The 19,221-nt window shown below is 38.1% G+C and overlaps 1 protein-coding gene across 7 annotated transcripts in view; it reads left to right on the top strand.

Annotated features, from left to right (window-relative positions):
- BTRC (beta-transducin repeat containing E3 ubiquitin protein ligase) overlaps positions 1 to 19,221 on the top strand; it is a 191,334-nt gene that overhangs the window by 59,294 nt on the left and 112,819 nt on the right. For 5 of the 7 annotated variants that reach the window (XM_017531201.2, XM_017531202.2, XM_037739514.1 and 2 more), the window contains exon 2: positions 2,254 to 2,361. The exons of the other annotated variants lie outside the window; for them this stretch is intronic. In XM_017531201.2, coding sequence (XP_017386690.1) covers positions 2,254 to 2,361 — 108 coding nt within the window. The remainder of the gene's footprint in view (positions 1 to 2,253; positions 2,362 to 19,221) is intronic. 7 annotated transcript variants of the gene reach the window in all.

The following is a 19,221-nucleotide window of genomic DNA, read 5'->3' as shown; positions in this document are numbered from 1 at the left end:
AGGGTGAGAGGGAGAAGGAAATTATAAGTTTAAAGACATAGGGGTAGGATGAGTATTTAAACAAAGTATCAAGGTAGGTAGTTAGCTAGAGTGTCAGGGCCAATTGGAAGATCAGAGAAGGTGAGCTGATGTTGGCAGTGGGGAAATGTCAGACTGATAGAGTGCTTGGATTTCGTATAGTAGATATAAGGTGTCCTTATGAATTATTGATGAGAGTAACATAACAAAGTGATGACAATTATTTATTCTGTTTAGCTGCTGTTTATAAAATGGACTGTAGCTTGAGGTGAAGAAACGTTGAAAACAGTGAACAAAGTTGGGAGATTGCTGGAGTAATTCAGAGCAGTTTAGCTGTTTTGCTTGGCATGTTATCCAGTGATGATGCCTTTAGCAGATACCCTTCTTTTGAAGTCCAGTGTCTGTGAGTGAGGGATGGATGGAGGCATGAGGAAGAGTTCTGCACTAGAAAGCAACAGGCCAAGACTCTAATCCCTGCTTCCCTACTTTGTAAATTTATGTTCATGGATAAATACTTAATTTTTCCTGGGCATCAGTCACCTTAACTATAAAATGAGGATAATGTATTAAGCCTAGTCCTATGGGTAAATAAAGTGAGGATAATGATATAAAAGCAGGGGGTCTGGATCAGATCTCCTTTGGATTTATTTACAACCCATTTCTTTCCCCTTCCTTCCTTCCTTCCTTCCTTCCTTCCTTCCTTCCTTCCTTCCTTCCTTCCTTCCTTCCTTCCTCCCTCCCTCCCTCCCTCCCTTCCTCCCTCCTTTCCTCTTTTCTTCCCTTCCTCTTTTCCTCCCTTCCTCCCTTCCTCTCTCTTTCTTTTTCTCTTTCTTTCTCTCAGGATCTTGCTGTGCTGCTCAGGCCGGATTTGAACTCCTGGGCTCAAGCAGTCCATCAATCTCAGTCTCCTGAGTAGCTTGGACCACAGGCACAAACTCTTTGCATGGCTCTCATTGTCCTTTTATCAATTTTAGATGGCGTAAACAGTGAATACCGTATTTTGCTTCCCAATAGTTCTACAACTATATTGTTTTAAGGAGAAAAAAGTCTATGACAATATAAAATATTCTGAAGTCTGTAATTTAAAGTTTAATGTTACCTATATTGACTACTATATTTTAAAAGATGTATCCCTGTTTTTATATGTGCCACAATTAGGTATTTAGTTTTTTAGTTGTTATTATTAGACTGTAATAGCACTTAAGTTGATGGATGAAACTTCGGCCTGGGATACTTTTAGAGAAACATGAAGAATGTAAAAATAGTTTTGAAAGATATAGTTTCTTATAAAGCTTATAGGTGCAGTAATACTAGTATTATTTACTTAGAGCTACTAGAAATTGTAATTTCTACCTTTTTTGGCTACTGAATACACCATATGTATATGTACATTCTTAGGTATTTTTGCTTGTATGTTTTTTTGTTTAGAAGGTTTTAAAACCAGCAGCTTTCTGGGTCTCCCCCTCTCCTCCTCTGCCCGTCTCCCCACTCCACCTTCTCCTTTCTCCTTTCTCCCTATCCCTGTCTCTCTTTCTTTGTTGTTGTTTTCCCTTCTGTTTGTGTTGTTTCTTCTCTCCACCTTATACTCCCCACACACACCCCTAATCCATCTGGAGATGAAGAGGCAGCTGCTATGGTAACTGTGCATTTTGGTTAATGAATAGCAAACTAACAAGATATATAAAACATATGCAAACTGTGCAGAGTTTGTTGCTGTCAAAGCCGTAGGGATACAATAGTATTTCTTTTCCTTCTAAAAAATAAAAATAAAAACAACCTAACTGTGATGTTTTGTTTTCTAATTTACCATTCCTAATATTGTAATGCTTCTGTGAACTCCCTGTCTTTCTGCTTAGTCTGCACAGTGTTACACCCTGTGGTGAGTTTATGGGAGCTGAGTTGAGGTGCATAGAGGAAAATAATTGATCAACTGGATTGTGAAGTAGATTTCCTTTAGACTCATACATGGAAGAATAGGGACAATTTTTTTTTGACTAATTGTTTGGTTTTTTGAATGATACATTCTTTTTTTCCCCTTTGCCTTTTGGCTACTACTGCCCCTTTTGGGTTTCTCTCTGGGGTTAGAACCAGTTAAGTAGTGTGTTTCTTAAAGGTGTTTCTATCATAAGGTCAGCAGCAACTGGAATATTGCAATCAGCCAAGCCTTAAAAATTCCTGTAATCTGTGCCATCCTGTCTCATACTGTCCCATCTCATAGTTGTCCTCTCTCTGCAGTGCTCTATGCCCAGGTCTCTGTGGCTGGGCTGCTCCAGCCTGGCGGACAGCATGCCTTCGCTGCGATGCCTGTATAACCCAGGGACTGGCGCACTCACAGCTTTCCAGGTACTTTCTCTGTCTCTGTGGGTTATTTGTGGGCATTAGTGTGTGTGTCTAATTCATTAGTATGTTCTTCCTCCTTTCCCATGCTTTACTTATATTCACCTTTTCTCCTTCATATTTCCTGTGTCTCCCATCACTCAATACTCCTTTAATGATTAGTTTTTAATGTAGATCCAGACTGATCCACTCTTAAGACATTTTTATCGTGATTGATTACCAAAATAGACAGTACAGCTTGACTGTTGGCTTTCAGATCTAGTAGAAGTGTGACAGTAAATTTTAAAGTAATCTTAATAAATAGCAGTTCAATATGTAATATTTGCTCTGGACCTACATAAAGCCAATTAGTATAATCAATTAATTACAATCAGTTACCTGAGTATTTTCTTATTTTTTTTTAAAAGGATTACTCTTTTATCTACTGTTAATTATACTACTAAATATATCTATATATTTTTATAACAACTGTTTTATTTATATCTTGATTAATGTTTCTAGTTTCTAGGTGGAAAACCTTTGAGACCTTTGGTTACAATACTCATCTTGAGAAAGTCTAGCTGGTATTTCGTGGATTAACAGATTCCAGTTCCCTTCAGCCTTTCTTTTTTTTTTTTTTGAGACGGAGTCTCCCTCTGTTGCTCAGGCTGGAATGCAGTGGTGCGTGCGATCTTGGCTCACTATAACCTCTGCCTCCCAGGTTCAAGCGATTCTCCTGCCACAGCCTCCTAAATAGCTGGGATTACAGGCATGCCACACCATGCCCAACTAATTTTTGTATTTTTAGTAGAGATAGGGTCTTAACCACGTTGGCCAGGCTGGTCTCAAACTCCTGACCTCAAGTGAACCACCTGTCTCTGGCTCCCAAAGTGCTGAGATTACAGCCATGAGCCACCATGCCCAGCCCCCTCAGCCTTTCTTAGAGGCTAACATGTCAGTTCTAGGATGTGAGAGAAACTTACAGAGGAATAATGTGGAAAATTGCAGAGAAAAATGTAGAAAAGAGCTTGGTGCTTATTGCTTACAGATTAGTGTACCATATGTGATTGTTTTCTTTGTTGAATCTTATCTATCTCAGGTATTTGGAATTTGTGTTGAGCATTTTATAGTAATACACAACAAATTTGTTTTTATATTAATATTTGCCTACTTTTAACCTGTGTCATTCATATCTATTTAGAAGAATTTCAAAGATAGGCTATAAGTGTCAGAATGCTTATGTCTAAATTTTAGCTAAAAGAGGGGAACTTAGTTTTCGACATTCCTAACCTGTGCTAAGAGTTGCTAATCTTCAGTGATGCTATTTTAGTGATCATAAAGCTGGAGATCTTCATTTCATTTACAAAATTTAATATTAAACTTCCTTTGCTTATACTATGAGATATAATATAGTAAAGCATATAGGTTCTAAAATAGCTACATCAAGTCTTGAATACTATCTTTGTCACTAGTGGTATGATACTGAACTAGTTATTTCCTTATCTGTAAACGGATACTATGGTAAGGGCATGCAGTGATGGTGTGATGGTTATTGCTTTTATCATCATCGTTACAAACACAAACATTATTGGTATTATTGGAGAGTAATTGATATCCTGAGACTGCTTATTTATTTCAAAGTGAAATATCTTTTTTTTTTTTTTTTTTTTTTTTTAAGGGGTTTTTTTTTTTTTTTTTTTTTTTTTTTTTGAGACGGAGTTTTGCTCTGTCGCCCAGGCTGGAGTGCAATGGTGAGATCTCGGCTCACTGCAACCTCCACCTCCTGGTTCAAGTGATTCTCCTGCCTCAGCCTCCTGAGTAGCTGGAATTACATGAATGTACCACCACACCTGGCTAATTTTGTATTTTTAGTAGAGGTGACATGTTGGTCAGCCTGGTCTAGAAGTCCTGATCTCAGATGATCTGCCTGCCTCGGCCTCCCAAAATACTGGGATTACAGGTGTGAGTTACCATGCCCAGCCTTTTTTCCTCCCTCCCTCCCTCCCTCCCCTCACTCTCTCCTTCCCTCCCTTCTTCCCTTCCTCCCTTCCTCCCTTCCTCCCTTCCATCTGTCTTGTCTGTTGTCAGGCTAGAGTACAGTGGCACAGTCTCAGCTCACAGCAACCTCTGCCTCTGGGCTCTAGTTATCCTCCCACCTCAAACTCCCAAGTAGCTGGGATTACAGGCACACAACCACACTTGGCTAATTTTTGTATTTTTGGTAGAGATGGGGTTTCATCATGTTGCCCAGGCTGGTCTCGAATTCCCCAGCTCAAGTGATCCTCATCCTCCCAAGTCTGCCTCATCCTCCCAAAGTGCTGGGATTACAGATGTGAGCCACCGTGCTTGGCTGTATCTTATATTTTTAACTACATTATCATATTGACAAGGTTCTGCCATTGAAGAATTTGTAGTCTAGCGTATTGTTTTTTGTTTTTGCCTTTTTGGAATTGCAGTTAGTTTAGCCAGTCTGCAGAGTCTGAAGAAACAGTAGTTCCTAAAAGGCTGCTCCTACTTCAGAAACCAGTTTCATGTTTAGAGGTCCCCACAACTACTCTTAGGTTTGATAACTTGCTGGAAGGGACTTAGAACTCACTGAAAGCAGTTATACTCACTGTTTATTACAGGGAAAGGACACAGGTTAAAATTAGCCAACAGAAGAGACACATAGGGCAGAATCTGGGAAGGATCCAATTGTAGAACTTCCTGTCATCTTCTCCCTATGGAGTCATGGATGGCATTACTGCCTCCCAGCTACAGTGTGTGACAATACACACAGAGTATTACCAACCATGAAACTCACCTGAGCCTTTGATGTCCAGCATATTCATTGCTGCTCAGTCACGTACTGCTCACATGGCTGACCTCTAGTCTCTTATTTCCTCCTGGTGTTGAAACTTACAGGTGTGGTTTAGTGCCCCCAACATGCATCACATTTGTCCAGTAGCTAAAGCTCTCAGGCAAATGGAGAAACTTACCAGACAAGAAGTTCCAGGGTCCTAAAGACCACTTTACAGTAGCCAAGAGCAAAGACCAGACCTCTCTTTGGTAAAGATTAATTCTTCACTACACAGGGGTCATGGATCCCTTTGGGAATCTGATGAGAGCTATTAATCTTGGGTATTTGGCAAAATTTTATTTAATAGTTCACATACTTATATAGATGTTTATTATATTTCTATTTTGTGAAATGATTGAAAGCTATTAAATCACATAATTCTAAAAGTGTAATCTCCCAAGCCAGTAAATTCTAGGAAGGAAATGTAGAAGGAGCTATAAGGACCTATAAAAGAAGGACCCTGTCTAACCTGAAGGTTGGGGTAGAGAAGATCAGGTAATCAATGTTTAAGATCCGAAGGATGAGAAGGAATTAACTCGATAACAGGAAGGAATGGAGGAGAAGGAGGACTTTTCAGGCCTAAGGAAGAGTCAGTGCAAAGGCCCCAAGAGCCAATGAGGCTTAGTGCGTTTAAGGACCTTGCTGAAAACAAGACTGTTGTTTCATAGAATAAAGAGAAATGGGGGAATGAAGTGAGAAAAGACTGGGGAAGTTTGATCACTCAGGTCTGGTGGACCATTCAAAGTATGTAGTTTAGTCTTGATGCTAAGAATAGTTAAGTCACTGAAGGGATTTAAACATATGTTTTACCTGATCTGATTTGCATTACTCTGGCTATAAGAAGATGCATTTAGATGTGCTACTCTGGCTATAAAAAGGATACTTTCAGTAATTGAAGAGAGAGATGATGGCAGCTTGGTTTTGGACCCAGGATCTTTAAATCCCTAAAAAATTGTTTAGGACCCTAAAGTGATTTTGTTTATATGGCTTGTATCTATTGATATTCACCATATTTATAATAGAAATTGAGAAAAAAATTATGCTTTAGTTCACCTAAAGACTATAATTAGTAATGAAAATAATATTTTTATGAAAAGTATATTTTTCAAAAAATATTAAGACAAACATTGTATTACATTTTTACAAATCTCTTTAATGTCTGGATTAAGAAAAGACAGCTGGATTCTCATGTCTGCTTCTGCACTCAATCTATTGTGGTTTGTTATTTTGGTTGACATGTATGAGTAATATCTGACCTGGCACAGATATATAGTTTGAAAGGGAAAGATATTTTAGTTTTTTGTTTTTGTTTTGTTTTGTTTTTTGAGATAGAGTTTGACTCTTGTCGCCCAGGCTGGAGTGCAATGGTGTGATCTCGGCTCACTGCAACCTCCACCTCCCAGGTTCAAGCGATTCTCCTGCCTCAGCCTCCCCAGTAGGTGGGATTACAGGTGCATGCCACCATGCCCAGCTAATTTTTGCATTTTTAGTAGAGGTGGGGTTTCTCCATGTTGGCCAGGCTGGTCTCAAACTCCTGACCTCAGGTGATCCACCCACCTTGGCCTCCCAGAGTGCTGGGATTACAGGTGTGAGCCACTGTGCCTGGCTGGGAAAGATATTTTAATACCATTTTCAGGTAGTTGCAGTCTCTTGAAGATTAGTTGCAGTATAGTGTCTGAAACCTTATCAGTGAACTTCCTCAGTTATTTTATTAAAATCCATTGGTCTCAGTTTGTTTCAACAAATTATGCTGGAACAATTGGATATCCATGTGCAAAACAATGAACCTCAACTGTTACACTGCACTATATAACAAAAATTAACTTGAAATGGATCATAGACCTAAATCTGAGTTAAAATTTATAAAACTAATAGAAAATGTGCCAAAAATAATCATTGTGACTTTGGGTTAGGCAGAGATTTCTTAGTTAAGACACAGAAAAATGAACCATAAAAGAAATAACATAAATTGGACTTCTTCACTCTTTTAAAATTCTGCTTTTCAAAAGACACTTACAAAATGAGCGGGAACCAGGTACAGTTGTCCATGTCTGTAGTCCCAGCTACTCAGGAAGCTGAGGTGGGAGGATTGCTTAAGCCCAGGAGTTCAGGGCTATAGTGCCTGTGAAAAACCACTGCTTAAGAACAGCCTGGCCAACATGGCTGAAACCCCCTCTCTACTAAATTTGTATTTTTAATAGAGATGGGTTTTCAGCCATGTTGGCCAGGATGTTCTTTAACTCCTGACCTCAGGTGATATGCCCACCTTGGCCTCCTATAGTGCTGCGATTACAAGCGTGAGCTACTGCACCTGGCCTCAACAAGATTATTATTATGTCTTATATAGCAAAAATGGGTTTATGTACTGGTTTTATCCTATCAATCCAATAATTTGTTCTATGTCAGGTTCAGCACACACAGGTGCATGATAGTGCTGGTTGTCAGGCAGAAACTGGATTTGAATCTAGTATCTTCTGTGCCCACCTACTGGAACTATAGCAGTCTTAGTGCATTTGCATCCTTCTGGTTTAGGTTTTATTTTATTTACTTAGATTTTTATTTAAGTAAAATTTACATGGAGTGAAATTGATAGATCGTAAGTGTAGTCTTAGGTGAGTTTTGACAAATGACTTTTGTGTAACCTACTTCAATTTCAAGATACCCAACAGTTTCATAATCTGCAAGAGTTCCCTTATACTCCTTTCCAGTCTGTACCCATCTCCCATATGCAATTACTGTTCTGATTTGTCACCAAGACTAGTGTTGCCTATTCTTGAACTTCATATAAATGTGGTCATATAGTATACATTCTTTTGTGTCTGTTTTCTTTCAATCAGTATAATGTTTTTAAGATTTATCCATGTTGTTGTGTTTATCAGTAGTTCTCTTATATTGCTAAATACATTTCATTATATTAGTACACCACAATTTGTTTATCCATTCATTTATTGATAGGTGTTTGGATTGTTTCCAATTTTGGCCTATTATGAATAAAGCTACTATAAACAGTTTTTTATAAGTCTCATTTTGGCATGTATTTTTATTTCTCTTAGGTACATGCCTAAGAGTGGAATTTGTTGGGTCAAAGAGTAAGTGTATTTTTAACTTTAAAAGAAACAGTCAAACAATTCTTCAGAATGGTTGTCCCAGTAGAAATACTCATTTTTACTAAAGGAAATGTCTCAGTAATGTAATGTCTTCATGGCCTTTTTTTTTTTTTTTAAATTATTGGATTATTTTAGTAAGTTTGAAGCACTGTAAGTCAAAATTCTTACAACAATAAAGAAGGAAGAGCTATGGAATCATTGCTGAATTTGTTGGATTATTCCCAGTAGCTCAAATTGAAACCACAGTATTGAGATGGTTTGAAAACTAGTGACAGGGAAAATGCTGAAAAAAATTGTTCAAATAGATTCTATGGGGATATGTTTAGTTTGAACATATTTTTGTTTTCATCATTCCATTGATTTATCCTGGAAACTGTATGAGTAATTAAGATTTGTTGATTGCCAGTAGATATATTTTGTGGAATCATTTGCCCATCCCCAGCAAATGGTGATACCTATAATCTATAATATTAAATGAGAATGAGCAATAAAGTAAAAATAGCTGAGTATTACTTGGTATATTCTCAGGAAGAAGAAAGAAAAAAAAAGGCTGAGTAATAGCCCAGGCATAGTGGCTCACGCCTGTAATCCCAGCACTTTGGGAGGCTGAGGCAGGTGGATCACCTGAGGTCAGGAATTCGAGACCAGCCTGACCAATATGGTGAAAAGTATATTTTAAAAAAATATACTTTAAGTTCTGGGGTACATGTGTAGAATGCGCAGATTGGTTACATAGGTATACTACACGTACCATAGTGGTTTGCTGCACCCATCAACCCGTCATTCACATTAGGTATTTCTCCTAATGCTATCCCTCCTCTATCCCTCCAACCCCTGACAGGCCCCAGTGTATGATGTTCCCCTCCCTGTGTCCATGTGTTCTCATTAGCTAGAGTTCCGTGTCAGAGGCTGAAATTGTATTGAATTTAGGAGATATGTTGTATTTTATTACTTAAGAATGCTTACAAGTCTACTAAATTTTACCATGTACAAAGTGAAATGTTAAAATGGAACAATACTAGGAAAATTAAGCATTATTCAGTATATATATGAAAGACTTAATTTTACTTCGAGATTTTAGAGGAATATGGATTATCGAATTGAATATACATTAACATTCAAATTCTATTAAAAAACAATACCAATAAGGAAAATTATCCTGTAACATAAATGGTTCTCAGTCTGTAGCTGATGCCCGCTCTGTTGTATATGAATAATTTCAGTATAGCACAATTTCTATATAATAAAAAATTTAGTTATTTTTTGTGCATATGTTAACATTTGACTTGTATTTATCCCAGCTACACCCCTCCCCTTAGGGATTTGCAGGGAATGACAAAGCAAACATTTTTATTTATTTGTTTTGTGGGGAAATTTTTTATTCTAATAAAATGAATTATTGTTTATTATGGAATATGTGTATTATTTGGTAAATATGTAAACAAGAGTATCATCCATAATCCTTATACTTTAAGATGATTATTGTTAAATTAACATGTTAGTGTCATTTGATCTGGAATGACTTATCCATCCATGTGTTCCTCTGTGCACACACACATGCCCAAATAAGTTTTGTTTTTAAGTATTTTTATAAATACTTAAATACTTATAGTTTTATAAATATTTTTATAAATACTTAAATACTAGTATTTATAAAATACCATTTTATAAATACTAAATATATACGCACCTAATACAGGAATACCCAGATATATAAGACTCATAAAGAGACTTGGACTCCCACACAATGATAGTGGGAGACTTCAACATTAATATTTGACAGATCAGTGAGAAAGTTAACATCGATATCCAGGACTTGAACTCAGATCCGGAACAAGTAGACTTAATTAACATTTATAGAACTCTCCACTTTAAATACACAAAATATACACTCTTGTCAGTACTACATCACACCTATTTACAGGTTTAAATGAAATATTGGTTGGCTGCTTGTTAATTATTTTCTTCCCTCATTTTTTTTTTTTATGTCTCTATTATTAAACACAATTACAAGCATACCCATTTTTAGACTGCATTCTAGCCCGGGCAATAAAGCAACACCCCTGTTCTCTCTCCCTCTTCCTCTTTCTTCTTTCCTTCGTTCTTTTTTTTGTTTTTTCTTTTTTTAATTCTTTCTCTTTTTTTCTTTCTTTCTTCCAAAAAAAAAAAAAGTATTTTTATTACCATTTAATTAAATCATAAGATAAAATTAAAACATTTAACATTAATGGTAGAAAATACAGAGAAGTAGAAAGAAGGTTAAAAATCATCTGTTTGGGGGAAAGGAGAAGAAAAAAAAGAAGGAAGTAAGTATTTTAAATGTCCTCCCAGAGATTACCATTTGAGTAATACTAGTAATTTCTGAATTTCACCTATATCATATTCTTGCCCAAATTCTACATTCATCATCAATGATTTTGGTCACTGTTTATCTCATTGATAGCTGCTCACATGTTTTTGAATTGAACGAAGTTTGAATTTCGCTTATATCCCATCACCACCTCCCTCTCATATAATTGTTAGTCATTTCAAATTTTGCAGTTCCCAAAAGTGCCGTGTTCTTTTGTATATCTGTGTCTTTGCATATAATTTTCTACTTCACCTGGAAAACCCCTCCACAAATACCTATTGTCCCTTACGTATTCTCTGCCTTTATCTACCCAATCTTCAAGATTCAGCTCACGTTGAGCTAGGATATAAGTCCTCCCAGATCTTTACCTTCTCTCTCTTAAACCACTCAGAACATGTACTCAGGGCACGCAGTAGATACCCTTGTTATAGCACTGATAAGCTACTATAGTTGTTTGTGTATTTGTCCCTTTCTCCCATTAGACTGTGAGTTCCTTGAGAGCAGTACTGTGTTTTGTTCATTTCATGTTTCCAGTGTCCAGTATAGTAGTTGATACTTTTGCTGAATTAATGAATGAATAGACAGATAATTTGAAGAAAACTATCAAATACTGTAGCATATATAGGGCGGGAGGCAAGAAAGCATTGAGTTATTACTAGTAGTACCTATACATACACACATGTTCTGTATTCAGAATGAATGATAATTAACCATTCCAAAGACCACACATTTACACATGAAAAATATGCAGAGTCTGATTTGTGAGCAGTCCTCAAATTTCATACATTTGGCTTTTATTGAATTCAAACTATGATGGTCCCCCTGGAAGTAGATCCTGTATGCAGAGTTTGGACTCTTGTTGAACAAATGTACATTTCAAGATATTATATAGTGGCACTGCCAGCCAGTTAACAGTTCAGTTTCAATGATATCAACATCTTTATCTTCACAGCAGCATATATTTGTGCAATTATTTGACTATTTTATTGCATTTTATCCTTATTCTATAACATAATAGACACTGGGAAAATTAAAATGCTGGTAGTGATAAGCAGCAATCTAGAGAAAAGATGGAAATCATTAGGCACACTGAAATGACCCTTTCTCTGTCTCTCTTTTTTTTTTATTTTTTATTTTTTTGAGATAGAGTCTCTCTCTGTTGCCCAGGCTGGAGTGCAGTGGCATGATCTCAGGTCGCTGCAACCTCTGTCTCCTGAATTCAAGCAATTCTCCCTGCCTTAGCCTCCTGAGTAGCTGGGATTACAGGCATGAGTCACCACGCCCAGCTAATTTTGGCATTTTTAGCAGAGATGGGGTTTCACCGCATTGGCCAGGCTAGTCTCGAACTCCTGACCGCAGGTTATCCACCTGCCTCGTCCTCCCAAAGTGCTGGGATTGCAGGCGAAAGCCACCGTTGCCCGGCCGAAAGTGACCCTCTCTTAATTAAGCCTTGATTAAGCACCGAATTAAAAGTGCATGTGTTGCACAACCATGCGGCCCTCCCCAGCCAGCTAGGCGCCCTCCCCTACCTCTCCCGGCCTCCCGACTCTTAACTCGGAGACCCCCAGATGGCGCATTCCGCGGCTGGGGCTAGCAGGTGCCACAGCAACTGCCGCCTGCGAAATCAAGCGGGAGGAGATGGAGGATAATGAGAACACGTCGGCTGCCAACTACTCGGAGGAAAAGAAGAAGGAGCTGAAGGCCCCCCCGGGCCTGGACCAGCCCAGACCCAGACGAGGAGGAGGGCGACCTTATCCCCCTAGAGCAGAAGGCTGAAGGGGAGAAGGAGCGCCAGGTGGCCAATAAGGCCCGGGAACGGTTGCGGGTCCTCGACATCAACAAGGCCTTTAAGGAGCTGGGGCGCATGTGCCAACTGCACCTCAACAGCAAGAAGCCTCAGACCAAACTGCTCATTCCGCACCAGGCAGTCTTGGTCATCCTGAACTTGAAGCAACAAGTGCGAGAGCGGAACCTGAACCCCAAAGGCTGCCTGTTTGAAAGCGAGAGAAGAGAAGGTATAGGGCGTGGTCGGAGACCCCCAGATGGTGCATTTCATGGTCCACCCAGGCCTGAGTGAAGCCCACAACCCTGTAGGGCACATGTGAAAGTAAACAAAACCTGAAAGCAAGCAACAAAACATACACTTTGTCAGAAAAGAAAGAAAAAAAAAATGCCTTAACTGTGAAATGTGGAGAAATCGAAACACACCACTTGAGGCAGATGCTGTGGAAACCTGGCTTATTCTTCAAAAGCCACCAGCAAATTGTGCCTATGTGTAATTTTTTTTTAAAGGAAAATAAAGAACATTAGTTATAAGATTTTTTTTTTTTTCTTAATGTAGGTGAAAATTAGCAGGGATGCTGCCTTTAGTCTCTAGGTTTTTTCGTTTTTGTTTTTTTTTAAGCTTTTTTTTGCATATGTTTTGTAAGCAGCAAGTTTTTTTGTATAAAAGTTCCGTGTCTCTCGCTACTTCTGCTGCTGTTTCTAGACTGAGCATTACATTTCCTGGTCAACCCGATGATTAAACGTTGTATTTTTAAAAAAAGTGCATGTGTAAAACGTTGGAAATATATTAAAGATTGTTTCTTTTAAAAAGAATGTAATTATGGATTTTAAAAATATTTTAGCCAATGTTGAAATCTGTTGATCATCTTCTGCCTTTACAACTTTTACATACATTCAGTAAGAAAAGTAGAGATGACCTAGCTGGGCCCAATGGCTCATACCTGTAATCTCAGCACTTTGGGAGGCTGAGGCAGGCGGATCACGTCAGGACACGTCAGGAGAGCGGGACCATCCTGGCTAACAGAGTGAAACCCGTCTCCACTAAAAATACAAAAAATGAGCCAGGCGAGGTGGCACGTACCTGTAGTCCCAGCTACTCAGGAGGCTGAGGTTGGAGAATCGCTTGAACCCAGGAGGCGGAGGTTGCAGTGAGCCAAGATTGCACCACTGCACTCCATCGTGGGTGACAGAGTAAGACTACGTCTCAAAAAAAAAAAAAAGAGAAAAGTAGAGATGACCTGAATTTGCTACATTTTATCTTATTCTGGAAATAGTCTTATTTGGAAATAGTCTGCCTATAGAAGTGATATCTTAGGCTGATTTGTCTTTCCAGATGCCTGCTTGGTTACTTAAATAATTATTTCAAGTTTTGAAATAACAGACTCTTTTATTGCTGAGTATTTTGATTTGTCTATGGTACAGCTAATACTCATTTACAGGCTAAAATGAGACATTACCTGATATTTTGAGTAAACCAAATCCTCTTATTATGAGACAGTCAGATTTCCTTAAATTTTTTCTTTTAATTTTTTATGATAGGTCCTAAAAATTAAACTCTTCATTCTAGATAAAGGGTTTATTGCTTTATTTTTTTGTTTTGTTTTGTTTTGAATAATGTTGGATTTTTCCTAATTGACCTAACTTCCACAGTACCTCTAATGGCAGAAGGGAGATACAAATAACTTTGGGGGTCTGATGTTGCCCCAGTTGAAGAAGCACAAACCAAAAGGTTGGAATTGATGAAAACCTTAAAGAGGTGATGGGAACTTCTGCGGATGACCGTCCTTATGAGACAAATTCTGGCTGTGGGAAGTTAAGACTCACCTGTATTCTCTGGAGTCTGGAGAAATACTGTTACTTTCTTTATACTATGAGATTACCTTCTTGTTATTGCCATCTATCTTTGTGCCGAGTAGAGGCCATTGTACCACAGGAGTTCTTTTTGTGCTATTCAGGAATCATTATTGGACGTTTTGTGACTGCCACAACTATTTGTACCATCTTTCACTATTGTTCTGCTTTATAGGGTAGTGTTTTGTTGTTTGTAAACTTGGTATTTTATGTCTACTGCCAAGCTACAGAATCTTAGTAGCTAGCATTCAGAGAACTCTTTCCCTTGTCATTTTTCATGAAGAGAGAAGCCCAGGTTATTTACAGATGACTCATTGAGGGAAAACAACAACAACAACAATCTCTTGACCGTGTGGCTGTTTAGGTATATAAAAACTGCAGTACTTTACCATTGGGAGCTGATACTCATGAGTTTGTTCTTCCTGGGAGTGATGTTGAGTAGTTGTGAGCTTTTCTAAGCTTATTCTCAGTCCTCTGAAGAACAAGGCTATTATATTGAAATAGTTATTTGGGCTTTGGGATGCAGTACATCACAATGAAACAGGATTTTGGAGTGCGCTTTCTCCTGCTGGGTTATCTGTCATCTGCCTTTTAAAGTTCTCAGGTGCACCATTCTAATCCTCCAGACCTTTGTTGCAAACCTATTATCTGTGGCTTGGTATGAATTAAATTGGAATTCTGTGTCCCGTAAAATTGACATGAAGAAAAAGAGTATTCATTTTCATACTTGATTCTTTAACAAAAAATTCAAGTTTTAGCCTGATTGGGTCTAACTTTCTACGTGTGTTGGATTAGATGGTCTTAAACAGAAGAGAAAGAATAGCAGTCAAAGTAATCTCATTTTATGAGATTTTTTGTTTTTATGTTTCACACATACACATACATATATACTACATTATGTCAAATTAGTAAATACAAAGCTTCTGTATATGAACATAACTTTTATATTTAAAAGAAAGTACATGATTAGTTTTACCAGAATATACTTGCTATTGTTTGTTGTAGCTTCTACCCTTTATATGAGCCATTGTTTGGGGGAGTACCTCTTTTGTTACTGGTAATAAACTATAAGGGAAATTTTAATATAAGAGCATATTTCCCCTAGATTTTAAAAAAGCAGGTCATTATTTATATCAACTGCAGCACAGTGCAATCTTTTTGGGGAGAATTGGTAAAATGAGGATAAAATGAATATAGGATTCCAGCAGCTTGAAAATAACATAGTATTTGACCAAAATCTCTTTTGTATTTCCTACTCTGGTTCAATTCCAGTAGTCCTGGAAATGTGCCTATGGACTATTTACAGTGAGATTATAAAACTGAATCATGATTTTGGTGACTAGAAGCCAGAGCATGTGGCTACAGCACCCCAGCTGGCAGTAAGCTCTCCCTAGGTTTATGAATGTAGTTAGATGGTCCCCAACTGTTTACAAGACAGCAGAGGTGAGATTTTTGATTGACAAGTCAGAAATGCATTAGATCATTCTCTCTGCCAGTCTCTGGTTCATGCTGTTAAAAATGTCAGCCTCCAAGTTTGAATGGCAGCCTGAGGGCCTTAGAAGCTTTTTGTTTTCTGAGATGGAAACACAAATTGGATGTGTGCCTGAGCGCTTCATCCTGGGCTGTAATTTCATCTTTTAGCTAAGAACCACAAGGTACACGAGCAAAGCACCCTGTAAACAATAATACTGTGGGAAAAAAATAAACAAGGTCGTGTTTCTGGTACGTTGATCCGATGGTGTCCTGACCTCTATCACGTTGAACATCTCCACTCTGATTGCTGTTCCCTTTGGCATTACAATGAGAGAAAGAGAGACTGACATAGGAAGAAAAGATTTAAAGTTGCAGTATTGTTGCACATTCCTTGTATTGGCTATGAAATATTGAACTGTCAGAATGTGACACTTGGTTTTTTAAGCAACCTTTCTTGTTTGAGGTGTTTGCAATTCATTCCTTTTTCCCCCATTTGTCTGCTTTCATTGATAGTGTTGGAAGTAGTTGCCTTAAATGCATGAAAAGGGACAGTGTTAAAGAGAAGTGATGCTGATAGAGCCAAACAAACTTAACCCTGGAAAATAAATGTAGGCTGTGGGCAAAGGAGATAAATTTGGGTTAGTGTATTATTAATAGTGGGATTTATGGAACACCCTATAATAAGGAAGAATCAGGTTAGGTCCCAGTTCTGTTTTTGTGGAGGCAGGAAGTTGGGAAGGTGGTATTGGGTAAAGAGATCCATTGAGATAGTTTATTAAACTGATAGTCTACTATATGGCAGTATTGCCAGGCCAATCAGAATTCACCCAGCTATTTTATTTATTGCTCAGATTATCCAATGTCTTCAACAAGTGGTGAAATTATAGATGACTTTAAAATTTTGGAAAGAAAATTTTATGTGGAAAGTTTGTGTTTATAGTAAGAAAGTTCATTAATAGGTAATATGGAAGAAACATTGTGCTTATATTAGTCCAACTTATGGCACATGAATAGAAAATCTTCCTTGAAAAAGCCACCATATATTTTTGGAAAATATTTTGTAATAATAGAATGAGTTTTCTATTATGTTTTAAATTACATCTTTTTTTTCAAGCTATGAGTAGGAATTTGTAAATTACAGTACATCTTAAAACAGCATATCTATTTGAAAAAACTTTTTTCTTCTAAGGAAGCACTGTTGATGTATGCTCTCATTTTCATCCATTTTTGGGCATAGAATTTGTTAGTAAAGTTTTAACTGAGAATGACCTTTATGCAGTTCTTCTGGAGTATTGAAAAGAACTTCAGTGGCTGTGCACTGTGGCTCAAACCTGTAATCCCAACACTTTGGGAGACTGAAGTCGGTGGATCACTTGATTGAGCTCAGGAGTTCCAGACCAGCCTGGGCAACATGGTGAAACCTCGTCTTTACCAAAAATACAAAAAATTAGCCAGGCATGGTGGCACTGGTCTGTGGTCCCAGCTACTTGGGAGGCTGAGGTGGGAGGATTACTTGAGCCTTGAAGGTTGAGGTTGCAGTGAGCTGAGATCATAAGACTGCTCTCCAGCCTGGGTTGACAGAGTGAGACTCTATCTTAAAAAAAAAAAAAAAGTAGCCGGGCGCGGTGGCTCAAGCCTGTAATCCCAGCACTTTGGGAGGCCGAGGCGGGTGGATCACGAGGTCAAGAGATCGAGACCATCCTGGTCAACATGGTGAAACCCCGTCTCTACTAAAAATACAAAAAATTAGCTGGGCATGGTGGCGCGTGCCTGTAATCCCAGCTACTCAGGAGGCTGAGGCAGGAGAATTGCCTGAACCCAGGAGGCGGAGGGGAGGACAAACCAAAAACCCCCAATAACAAAAAAAAAAAAAAAAAAAAAAAAAAACCACCCTCCCAAAAAAAAAAAAAAAAAAAAAAAGCAACTATTTAGCTTAGCCCTCTCCTCTGCAGATATGAAAGGCAAGAGCTGTTTTGTATCAGTCCAGTGAACTGCACTGGAAAAATGGTGTTGGTAATTCCTGCTTTGAGGTCATGCTAGAAAGAGAGGAGATAATACTTGTAAAATCTAAGTCCTGCTCCTTTGTATCCAGATTTTTGTCCTTAAAAATACTGTGCTCAGAAAGTAATACCAAAGGGAGGGATATTAAGAACTAGTTATTGTTGTTTTTAAGTATTGCTCTGAATTTTTAAAGCATAAACATTGATGTAGATTTGCATTTAAGCTATGAGAACCCACTGTCTTGACTCAGTGGGGGAGTTTTCAAAAATCATTCTTGTAGAAATTGATTTCTCATTGGCTGATTTCTACAGGATGAATGAAAACAAACCATTTTTTGCAATCTTAGAAGAATAAGAGGAATGCAAGTATTTAATAAATGAGACTGAAATGTGCTTTTATGGAGTTTTCTAAATCTAGTACAAAGAAACTATACAAAATTTCTTCTTCTTTCGTGTATTATGCATCAATACAGTGAAAATGCCTCACAGTTTATGGGCTTTTTAAACCACACCTCCATGATTAGCTTTATTATTTGAAGCTTTATTTATTGATTAGCTTTATTATTTAAACTCCAGGCTTGCCTCATGAGCAAATGTCAGTGTATTTATAGAACCATAGAATTTAAGCATTGGACCAGACATCAGAGGACCATCTAGTCACATACATGAAATGTGTTTGGCAGGGAGCCATCTAATCCCTACCAGCTCACCACCATTATTGGTGAATTGAACGTCTTGAAGGATCTTGCTTTCTACTTTGTTGATTCTATTAGAAAGTTTTTTCTTGGCCGGGCATGGTAGCTCAGGCCTATAATCCCAGCACTTTAGGAGGCTGAAGCAGGCAGACTGCCTGAGCTCTGGAGTTCAAGATTAGGCTGGACAGCATGGTAAAACCCTGTCTCCACTAAAAAATCCAAAAGATTAGCCAGGCTGGTGGCATGGGCCTGTAGTCTTAGCTACTGGGGAGGCTGAGGCACAAGAATTGCTTGAACCTCGAGACAGAGGTTGCAGTCAGCCAAGATCGTGCTACTGTATCCCAGCCTGGGGTACAACAGTGAGACTCTGTCTCAAAAAAAAAAAAAGTTTTTATCAAGAAGGAACTAAACTTTTTTTCACCCACTGATTCTAATTTTTCCTTCTGTAGTAATATAATTTTTATCTTTTTCACATATTTGTATGTTTGAGGATAGCTATCATGTTGCTTATATCTTCTGTTCCCCAGGTTGAATGTTTCTTTTCTGGTTCTGTTAGTGTTTCTTTAGAAAACTGTCAATAATCATTCCTGTCATTTTCATAACCCATTCTGGCGTTATCCTGCTTGTCCTTCCTCGTGAATACATCCCACATTTGATAGTGTCTTCATTACATTGTGGCATGCGTAACTAGAGGCAGTGCTGAAAAAAATCTGCAATAATATAGTGTGTAAAGAAAGCTGGGCTGGGTGCGGTGGCTCACGCCTGTAATTCCAGCACTTTGGGAGGC

This window comes from Cebus imitator, unplaced genomic scaffold (genome assembly GCF_001604975.1).
Source record: "Cebus imitator isolate Cc_AM_T3 unplaced genomic scaffold, Cebus_imitator-1.0 Scaffold71, whole genome shotgun sequence".
Lineage (NCBI taxonomy): Eukaryota > Metazoa > Chordata > Mammalia > Primates > Cebidae > Cebus > Cebus imitator.
The sequence above is the reverse complement of the archived record's forward strand: the minus strand, read 5'-3'. Positions and strand labels throughout refer to the sequence as shown.